At 36.6% G+C, this 11398-nt stretch overlaps 1 protein-coding gene across 7 annotated transcripts in view; it reads left to right on the top strand.

Annotated features, from left to right (window-relative positions):
• Positions 1-11398, top strand: part of Ascc3 (activating signal cointegrator 1 complex subunit 3) — a 379245-nt gene that overhangs the window by 187710 nt on the left and 180137 nt on the right. For all 7 annotated transcript variants that reach the window (XM_029558579.1, XM_029558580.1, XM_008822937.3 and 4 more), the window contains 3 exons: positions 4697-4861; positions 5555-5641; positions 6693-6869. In XM_029558579.1, coding sequence (XP_029414439.1) covers positions 4697-4861; positions 5555-5641; positions 6693-6869 — 429 coding nt within the window. The remainder of the gene's footprint in view (positions 1-4696; positions 4862-5554; positions 5642-6692; positions 6870-11398) is intronic.

Here is an 11398-nt window from a genome sequence, read left to right as displayed (position 1 = left end):
TATATATATATATCCACTTTATTGATATTTTACTGTGCTGCTTTTTAAACTGATATATTTAGTTTGGGAATAAACTAGACAAATTTATGACCATTTTGGTGATTGGTTTGTGTTATGTATAATCTGTTCCTCTTATCAAGTCCCTTTTATCCTGTATTCTGAAATTAATCGATGTCAGTGATGAGTTATCATAACTCTTTGGAAGCCAGGATTGGTTTCGTGATTCAGTGCATAGGTACAGATTGAGAATCGGATACATCTGTTAGCAGTTCTCACTATGAACTTGATAGTTGTGTGGCCCATGTGACTGAGAGACCCATATGATCTTGTCTTCTCTTTAACTCTGCTTATGTACTCTTAAGTGCATCCTAATTACAGATAAAATCTAGTCATAGTCTAATGAGATCATTATTTCACCATCACCATGAATATTAACTTATATGAAGTCAAAATTATTAAGATAAATTTAACTCAAAATTGTAGTGTTTTTCCACTTACTGCTAACAGCTATTTCATTGCGTTATCAAAGTAGTTGCCATTCTCTTGGGAATTTTCTTTCCTTTTTCCTATGCAGTGTATTTTGCAAACTTACAGGTTAGGAGTGCTATAGTCTAGGGGGCTAAACAAGCAGCAACTAGGTCTGAGGCTGTTACTCTCACACCATTTGGTTTTCGTACTTTATTTTCCCTAGAAAGGGCTCTACTACCTTTCTTTTTCCCAGTTGAACTATGTACTGATTTTCAAACGGATGTTTTATTTTACAGCCAATTTGATGTTTATATATATATATATATATGTGTGTGTGTGTGTGTGTGTGTGTGTTATAGTCTCTAACGTTATACATTTTAAGCAATATAATGCTGGCTGTTCCGATTACAAATAGGGGCATTGTGAGATTAATTGAGAACATTGTGAAAATATTCCCAGAGGGGTAAGGATAAACTAAACATAACATATATTTCCATGGGCTAAGGAATCTCAAATCTTGAAATAAGCTAACACATCATTTGGATTTTTAAGTACTAGGTTAATACCACGTCATGTTTTATAGTTTTACAATATAAAGAATACTGTATGAAGAAAGTGATTTTTCTTTTCTCCCAGGGTATGTATTTTCACAGTTCATACTATAGTTTTTAAAATTCTTTTTTTTAAGAAAACATTTATTTATTGGGGGAGGGAGGCGTGCTGTGGCATACGTGTGAAGATCAAAGGACAACTTGCAAGAGTCAGTTCTCTCCATTACCCACTGAGCCATTTCACTGACCCCATCACAGAATGAGTTTGAACGTGTGTGTGTGTGTGTGTGTGTGTGTATTTGTGTGTTTTGCCTTTGTTGTCCAACATAAATTTATAGGCACAAGCTAACACATGAAATAGTTTATTTTTATTGAGCTTTTGTAACTTCATACAGCAGTTCTTAATCAAATTTAGATCTCCTCCCTCATTCATGCTTCCTCCATCCCCCCACCAAACCTCATGTATTCCACCATAAATGTAAGTCCTATTCATTCAGGCATTTGTACCCAAATGTCCTTCAGTGTAAATGCATTCACTGGAGTATAGTGAGCCCATCTAGTGTGTAAATCATAATCTCCCTCACCCAGCCCCAATCAGTCTCCAATAGTTCTCAGTCTAGTGCCAGCCCCCCACCTAGTTATCTCCTCCCCTTTGGGCCCTTGTTTAATTGAGTTGATATGGGTCCTGTGCTCAATGCCACCATTGCCACAAGTTCATAGGTGGAAGCTTCCAGTGGTCTGGAAGCCTCTGCTTACCTGTGTTTTTGGACCAGCCCTGGCTCTTACAGTCTTTCTGCCCCCTCTTCCACAATGGTCCCTGAGCTGTGTGTGGATGAGGTTCCACATAGGAATCCTATCCTACACACTGTAGTTTCTATTCCTTAAAACTTAGCCAGTTGTATAAGGAAGCTTTACTTGTTGAGGGATACATTAGTTTTCTCTCTATCCCTTCTTCCACTGTGTTCCATGAGCTTTAGTTGTACAGGTTCAACTGTAGATGTATCATCTAGTATTGGACATCTCTCGGTTGTCTGTGTCTGACCAAATGTGCAATTCTGTAGTAGCCTCCATGTGCTAGGAACTGCATCCAGGTCCTCTACAAGAGCAGCCAGCCCTCTTAACCCCTGAGCCATCTTTCTATCCGAAATAAAGTCTTTTTTAAAAAATGAATGCAGTATACATTTCACAGAAATATTGGTATAAACCCTTTTCTCCCCAAGTTGGTATTGGTCAGAGTGTTTTGTCACAGCATTGGAGAAACAAACTACAACAGACCATCATTTCTAGGGGAAAAAAAAAAAAAACTGATAGATAAGAAAAATGGCATAATCTAATCTAGGAAAGAATTGATAATTTTTCTTATAACTAGTCCCCAGTATTTATAATATAAAATGTTCCGAGTGCTTGTACTTTAGATCCTAGAAGGGAATATGCAGATTTATGATGTTAGTGAGTTCTACAATTGAACTTTTGTGATTTTTATGCAGTATAATTTGATGGTATTTAGATATGCTCCCCTGTGTTTAGCTCCCCTAACCAATTTAATATTTTTATTTATTATTATTTTTGTTTTATATCTATGACTGTATTGCTTGAATGTATGTTAGTGCACCTGTGTCATGCAATTCCCACGGAGGTCAGAAGAGGGTGTCAGATTCCCTTGGAATTGGAGTTACAGGTGGTTGTTAGGTGCCATGTGGGTGCTGAGAATCAAATCTAGGTGCTCTGCAAGAGCAGCCTCTGCAGAAGCATCCTGTGCTCTTAACTCATGAGCCATCTCTCCAATCCCAGCCCCTGCCCAATTTAATCTATTCTATTATCTCTAGAATAAGGCCTATAGAGTTTTATTTCCAAATGTCCTTCAGTGTGGGTCCATCCACTGGAGTCTGGTTAACCTACCAAGAGTCCCATGCTTGAAAGCGACTGTCTCTTTCCTCCCCAGCAACCATTTGTTGCCACACTTTCCTTAGGTGGTATTCGAGCTTTTTACCCAGTTCCTCATGTCTATACTGGGATTTTGTCTGTTTTGAGGTTGCATAAGATGTGTACATGCTGTCACCATTGCTGTTAAGTAAATATGAGTAACTCTAACTGGGAAACACTTTCTTTGTGGTCATCCATCACCTCTGATTCTTAAAATCTTTCCACCCCATCTTCTTCAGTGATGCCTGAGTTTTGGGAGGCAGAAGTTTGCCATAGGTGTCCTACTCAGGGATAAGCACTCTGTACCCTCTTGTTTTCTGAGCATTGACCAATTGTGAGTTTCTGTTTCAATCACCATCTGTTGCATAAGGAAATTTCTCTAGTGAGAGTTTAGAGATGGAGTAGTCTATTGGTATAACAATAAGTCATTAAAAGTCAACTTAATGCGGTTAAATATTCTAGTAGAAAACTAGTATTAGGTTCTCTCTATGTCCTATGTGCCTAGCTTCAGGTCCCTAAGCCTGATATCAGTGTCAGATATGGGCTCCATCCTAGGAAGCAGACCTTTAATTAAAGGTATGAATAATTAAAGGGTGGTTAGTTATTCCCATAATATTTGTGCCACTATTGCACTGGTAGTTATATTTTGCCAGGACAGTTGTTCACAGGATAGCACCTTCCAGCACTATGAACACTGGACGTAGAGATGAGGCTCTGAAGTCCTCATCAGCTTGATTTCTCCTTTTTTGTTTTATAGCTCCATGTATGTCGTTTCTTCAGCAATAGTTTTACCATCCAGTTCTGGTGGGTAACCAAGAGCAGGAGCAATGGCTAGTATTGTTTGAGGGTCTAGACCTGCTCAAAAGCTTCTAGAGTTGGAGGCCATTCCTGGCATTGACAAGTTTTATTTAATTTTTTTTCCCATTAGCTTATGACATCTAGACATCTCACTACAGAGCATGCACACACAAACACACACACACACACACACACACACACATACACACCTCTACAGATATATAAGAAATTAAATCGATATGTTAAAAAAAAATCTGTGCTCCCATGTTCATTGCAACAATATTCACAATACTAAAGAAATGAACACAACATGTGTTCATTCAACTGATGAATGAATAAAGAAAATATTAAAAAGAATGAAATGTTGTCATTTATGACCACATAAATGGAATTGGAGATAATGAATTATGTTAACCGTGCCAGACACAGAAAACCAAGTAACACATGATGTCATTCACATATGAAAACTAAAGAAGTTGTTAACATAGAAATTGAGACTATCATGATGATCACCAGAGACTGACAAGAGCATGGATATGAAAGGTTAGTCAGCATGTACTGAGTTACAATGAGCTAATTTTCATGTTTTATGTGCTGTTTTTTTATATAAGCTTTATTTAAGGAATAGTGTAACTAGGGGCTGGAGAGATGGCTTGCAGTTGTTCTTGGAGAAGACCAGGATTCGAATCCCAGCACCCATTGGCAGCTAACTGCAGTTCTGGGGGATCTGAAGCTGTCTTCTGTCGTCTGCGGGCACTGCATGATGTGGGTGCACTTACACACATGCAGGCGATACACTCATACACATTTTTTAAAAATTAAAAAATTTAGTAAAATTTTAAAAAAGAAATCGTGCAACTAAAACTACCGAAGACTATTTTATTTCCATCAATAGGTCTATGTTTATAAGCAATGACTCTCCAAACAACTTGAGGGTTTATATTTCTTTTCTTTAGATTGACCCAACATTAAGAAAGCATCGAGAACAATTAGTTATTGAAGTTGGCCAAAAATTGGACAAAGCTAAGATGATTCGTTTTGAAGAACGGACTGGATACTTTTCCTCCACTGATTTGGGGAGAACTGCCAGCCACTACTACATTAAATACAGCACCATCGAGGTATGACACTAAATGGAGCAAATACAGCAACATGTTCATTTAAAACACAACTTTAAAACTTATGGTCTTCAAAGTGTATTAATAATGCAAAATAACAAAAGCAACTAGTACAAAAATATATATTCAATTTATACTAATTCAGCAATATACCTCAGTAAAGACAAAATAAAAATAAGGCTTTAGATCGTCCAGAACCTTTGCCAAACCAGTCAGTGACTATATCACAAGTAGTAGATATACCCACTCCTAAAACATTTAAAGTATATTAGTGAGTTCTTTGGAATGAATGCCAGGATGTTTTAAGTGGGAAGTGATAGCTTAGTGATATTTTTTAATAAAAAATGGAAAAGTTATTTGCATCTTGTTAAGAACTACTGAGTACAGAGTTTTCCCGGTAGCTGGGAAGTTGCACATAAGAACTTAGAGCAAATGGTGACAGTACGCGCAAGACCTATGCAAACTCAAACCAGACAAAAACATGGATACAAGTGGGGAAATGGGCAAGAAGCCCCACCTTCAGCCGAGAAACTATTGGCAACCTATAACTACTAGAAGAGGCAGAGTTAGTATTATTTTAGCAAGTGATGACCAGGCTCCAACGTTCTCTTAAGTATGTGATTTATAGAAATGTTAGAATGTAAAGTACCTCATTGGACTTTCAATGTTAATCAAATATGATATTTATCTTGATAGACATTTAATGAACTCTTTGATGCACACAAAACAGAAGGCGATATCTTTGCTATTGTCTCCAAAGCTGAAGAATTTGATCAAATTAAGGTAAGATTATTTGAGGTTAGAATGAAATGTATATGACATAAATACATCCATTCATTTATTGGAGCTTATAATTATTTGCCACTTCTGATACAATATGAACTAAATGGCACATTATACATTTAGAGCATTAGTGTTCTTCAATTTATCAACAGTGTCCATAATCCTAATATTATATCATACCTGAAATCATTCTTTGCTTTTGCTCCAAATCAAGTAATTTTGTAGTTTGTAGTGATGACTTGGGGCTACTAAAAGATAAAGTTCAGTGAAAACAGTATAAAATACATGCATGATTCAGACTTAGATGTGAATATTTCTACACAAGGTTGTAAGTTAATACCATTAACAGAAAAAAAACTTTAACATTTTGAAACATAGTACTTCACAACTTTAAGCATTGAATGTGTTATGCCATATAAAAATATATGGCTATAATGAATGTGTTTGAAGATAATCAAGTTTGTCCTAATCCAGTTGCGTAGAGGTTTAACTCTGATCGAATAAAAATGAACTCTCATCATTTGAAACATGGTAAAGTCATATAATTTTTGTAGAATAACACATTTTATATGTTAATGGCAGCTTTAATAATAGTTATGAATAACAAAATGTAATTGTATCAGCTTCAAGAATTTCATATTATAGTTTATAACTACCTGTGGGAAAATTAATGATTTTAGCTATAAAAAAGAAAAATGTTGCATCATATTAAATGGAAGCTTTTTAAAACATGCCATGTGTTAAGCTAGAGAGATGGCTCAGCAATTAAGAACACTGGTTGTTCTTGCTGAAGACGTAGGTTTGGTTCCCAGCACCCACATGGTGGATAACATTCCTCTGTAACTTCAGTTCTAGGGCATCTGACAGCCTCTTCTGACCTCTGCAGTCATTGCACAATAGGGTGCACTTAAATACAGTGTAGGCAGAACACTCATACACATAAAAATTATAAATAAAATGTTTTATAAATCATACAACGTGGTTTAATTTCATCATGAAAAATTTCAGTAAATGACCCCAAATATTGCTATAAAAACATTAACCTTTCTAGGTGAGAGAAGAGGAAATAGAAGAGTTAGATGCCTTGTTAAACAATTTCTGTGAACTCTCAGCTCCTGGAGGTGTGGAAAATAGTTACGGGAAAATAAACATTTTACTTCAGACTTACATCAGCCGAGGAGAAATGGACAGTTTCTCTCTCATATCAGACTCGGCATATGTTGCCCAGGTAAGAATCTTGCTCCCTTCTTGTTTGTTCATCTTTACTTGTCTTTGGAGACTATGTATGAATTCCTGCTATAGTGACAATGTGTTGCTTTGTGAAATGTTTGCAACTGCCATATTATCTTACACCTATTCCTGTTTATTTATATATCTTTTATACAATCTATTCTCATAGGTCAGGACTGAAATTCAGCTTGGCTATAACAAATTTACTATTAAATATGACTTAATGAAATGTATCTCATACCATATGTTCAATGTGCTAGGTCTCTCATTTAAATCTTCTCTACTATTGATAGTTAACAGTCAAGAGCTGAAAGAAAATTATTCTCTAAGCTATAACTCATTTAATTGATAATTTTTTTAAATGGTGGTGAAAATGTTCATGCATTTTTGTTGTTCAAGCCCTCAAATAAAGTAAAATACTTTATTTTTTATCCTATTTCAAAGACATAGTTTATAAGAAAATATATTCTTCACCTTTTAAGTGTACATTTTTCATCTTATTTAGTAATACTCCCCTTTAATTGATACAAAATTGAAGTAAATTGTTAGGTAAAATGTGTGATTTCTATTACCTCTAGTCATAATTTAGTTCAAAGACTTCATACAGAAAATGTGTGTATGTTCAGTGATTATTACTAGCCATGAGTACTCAGTAATGCTTTAAAGTAACTAGAAATATAAAGTATTTACAAATATGAACTGATATATATAAGTAAACAGATTGAATGACTATATTAATTTAATCAGTGTAACCAAGAAACCAGATCATGATTTCATAAATTCTACAAAGTGAAAGTAGAGGCAGTGAAAGCATTTAGTGTTCTTCAAACCCTGGTGCTTTCATAAAAATAGTGTTTCTACTTCCTTTCTATTTACAAGATTGTCATTTTATATTTTCTAATTTTTTTTTCCTTAAAGTTGTTAATCATTAGACAAAAAGCAAAGTTTTTCTGGGGCCCAGATAATAGTCTGACAAAAATTGTACTTTTCAAGATTATCAACTAATATCAGGTACTGACACAAGAATTGCTTTACAATATAGAACTTAATATCTCATTTGTGAATGAGTCAGTGTCAGACAAAAGACATACCTAATTTTTCTTATGGACTTAACATCCTGAAATATATTATGTAAATAATTATAGTTTAAGTCAAAGCCATCAGTAATTCCACAGAACACTGTTTTAGCTCTTGAAGAAATGTTATTTCCTTTTTCTTAAGCTTTTTTGTTAGCACCTAAATTTCTTAGCTGAACTATTCTGGGATTTTATTTTGAAAGCCTATGAGCTGGCAATATGGGTCAGTGGTAGAGGTATTTGCCACCAAACCTGAAGACAGCGTCCAGTCTCCAGAACCCACATGGCCAGAAGTTGTCCTTTGACCATCCTATGTGCTGTGGCACATGGACACACACGTGTGTGTGCCTGCACATGTGCACACACATACCAATAAATGTATAAAAATATTTTTTGAAGTCTGTGTCCTCTCTAAATTGTACAGGTTATATATTTTGTATTGTTATTACCATTATCTTATATCTTTACAGATTAAAATTTTTATTTGTATCACCTTAGCCTTTTGTTTCTTACAAGAAGAAATGGGAATGATATGGGAAATATATTTTATTATTGTAATAAAGTGCTCACTTTATTCATTCTCTGGGTCATAATTAGGTATTTCTGTCATTCCTAATGAGTGTCAGAACTAACCTTAAATTTCCAAGTACTATTTTTAAGCTTCTAGTACTTAAACAGTAGAATTCTTCAAAAGACAAAGTATATTTTCTCTAAAATGTAAACGTAAAGCCCTTAACTCTTCTGGTCATTTTTTTACCTCATAGTGTTAACCCTGGATCATCTGTTTACCATTTGAGATATTAACTTTTTTTTTTTTGGCTCTTATTGTGATGTTGTCTAGGTTTAACAGTCTTCATTTTCAAATACAGTAGTCATTAGGTAATGGAAACTATCTCTTAAGTTCATGACTGTAAGAAAAAAGAATAAATAAATCTTCCAGTTTCATTATTTTACCTGCAATTTATTTCATTTTTCTTTATGGCTGAAGAAAACTCCATTGTGTATATGTACAACATTTGCATTATCCAGTCACCAGTTGATTGATATCTAGGCTGATTCCGTTTCCTAGCAATTGTGACTAGAGTAGCAGTGAAAACAGATAAGTGATTATCTCTCTAGTAGGATATAGACCTTTGGCTATATGCCCAGGAGTGGTATATCTGGGTCATCTGGAGTTAGTTCTGTTTCTAGCTCTTTGAGGAACCTCAACACTGATTTCTATAGTTGCTGCACTAGTTAGCACTCCAACCAACAGTGAATAAGGGATCCTTTTTCTGTATATCCCTACCAGCATTGGTTGTCTGTATTAGTTACTTTTCTGTTGCTGTGATTGTTGTGAGGTGGTTCACCAGAGAAGACCACTCAGACAAACTTTAGCCAAATGAAAGTCTTTGTTGACCAGTGATTACACAAGGGTGTTGGAACCTGAGCCATCTCTAGGGTAAGATTTTATACAAAGAAACCATAACCAAGGGTTAAAAGTTTTAAGTTCCCAAGCTTTCACGTGCAAAGCCCCCTTAACAATTTCTATTCTATTAAGTAACAATTACTATTTCACAGAAGCAAGCCAAGCATAACCTACAGAAATTATAAATTGGCAGTTAGCAGGTACATTCCAGAACACACTTACCTGTTCCCAAGACAACTGGGGTCCTTTTGATGTGTGTTCATTCCCATGCCCTGGGCCGACTGTCTGATAATTTCAGAGACTAGAGTTAGCCTAAACTTTAACATGGCATAGCTATGGTCAAGAAGGTGCCATAGCACATTCCTCACTGGCTCTATGGGCATGAGTCAAATCCTAGACTGTTCTAGGACGATGATTTGTTTTAGGATGATGATTTTTACTGTATTTACTCTTTGTTTAATATAGCTAGTCAGGAAATTGATCAGACAAGATCCACCTGTCAGGGCCAGGAATAGGAGAACTAGAGGCCCAGCTAAGGCCATGAGCAGGATAGTGAACCATGGACACCAGGAAAATAAAGACTGTTATCAGTTGTCAGAGTAGTGTTACGTTCTTGCTGATAATTTTAGACTGATTTTCCTAGAAGCACCAGGGCTCTCTTAAAGCCATATAAGGGCCTTGTTTTATAAAGATGAGCTCTAAGCCTCTGTGATTTCATAACACCATTTTTGTTAGCATCTACCTGCCTTTATACCTGATGGACAGTGTGGACCAGTATGCAGAGGCCCTCCTCCTGGATGCCTAAAGTTCAGGCCTATCTGGCAGCAAACACTTTCACCATTAGAGGCCATGCTGAAACAAAGCAGCTGACAGAAAGGCTTCCCAGCACCCTAAACCAGCTTGGTGCCGACTGTCTGACTAGTTTAAGGAGACTGCTGAAGCTCTTCCTAAACAACCTGTGGGTGGAAAAGCAAGGGCTCCTAGAGAAGATGATGATGATGAAGTTCAAGATCTTGTGGCGAATTTTGATGTGGTTTCTAAGAATGAGGCAAACTGAATTGAGTCAACTTCTGAAGAAGATAAACCTTGAAGAAGTTACTGGGAGCTGCTCTTTTCTATTATGCTGCTTTTAAAAATGCTTTTGTTTATGGATCTGATAAATCTAGATCTAATATTTTTAAGCCCCAGCTCCCTGGACACTGCAGCTCTTTTCAGTTTTTGCTTATACACAATTTATTCTTTGCAGCAAATTAAGCTGAAGAAGCCTGGGAATAAAGTTTGAAAAAAGTTAATAAAATTCTTTTCCTAGTAAAATAAAGGCAAAAAAATTCCTATGCGCTGGAGCTGTGGTCCCGGAACTGTAGTCTCTTACTGTGAGTCACAGTTCCACATTCCTCTGTGTAGGCTGATGGTATAGCAGATTGGAAGATGGACAACTTCTCCATGTTGGGCAGCAGTTCCAAGCTTCTCTGAGTGGTTGCCACAATCTCTCACCCTCACCCTGAGGTCCCAGGTTGTGCATGGCAGTTGCTTTCCCACTGTTGCTGAGCTTATGCTAAGGAGGTTTCTAACATTTGCAATTTCTAGTCTTGGGATGGCTGATTCTCAGGAATGGACTTCCAGTCTCCTTTGATGGGCAGCTGAGGTCTTGACTCCACACGTGGTCCTGGCACCCAGGTCCTGACGTTGGACCTTTTCCATTCTCAGACACCAAGAGGTTTTCCATCATTTTTCCTCCTCTTCTACAGCTCCAGTGTAACTTCACCTGTGCCCTACAGAAAATGAACACCTAACTGAGCTTCTAAAGATAAAAATCACAGACTGGGAATTTAAAAAAATTAGAAGAAGAAAGAAGGAGGGGGAGGAAGAGGAAGAGGAGAATTAGGAGGACAAGGATGAGGATGAGGATAAAGAAGAGAAGAAGGAGGAAGAGTAGGAGGAGGAAGAGGAGAAGGAGGAGGAAGAGGAGGATGAGGAGGGGAATGATGAGGAAGGGGAGGAGGAGGAGGAGGAGGAGGAGGAAAAGGAGGATGAGGAGGGGAA

Source organism: Nannospalax galili, unplaced genomic scaffold, assembly GCF_000622305.1.
Source record: "Nannospalax galili isolate Female #2095 unplaced genomic scaffold, S.galili_v1.0 scaffold448, whole genome shotgun sequence".
In the NCBI taxonomy this organism is placed as follows: Eukaryota; Metazoa; Chordata; class Mammalia; order Rodentia; family Spalacidae; genus Nannospalax; species Nannospalax galili.
Note: the sequence above shows the minus strand (reverse complement) of the source record. Positions and strands in the feature narration are given on the sequence as shown.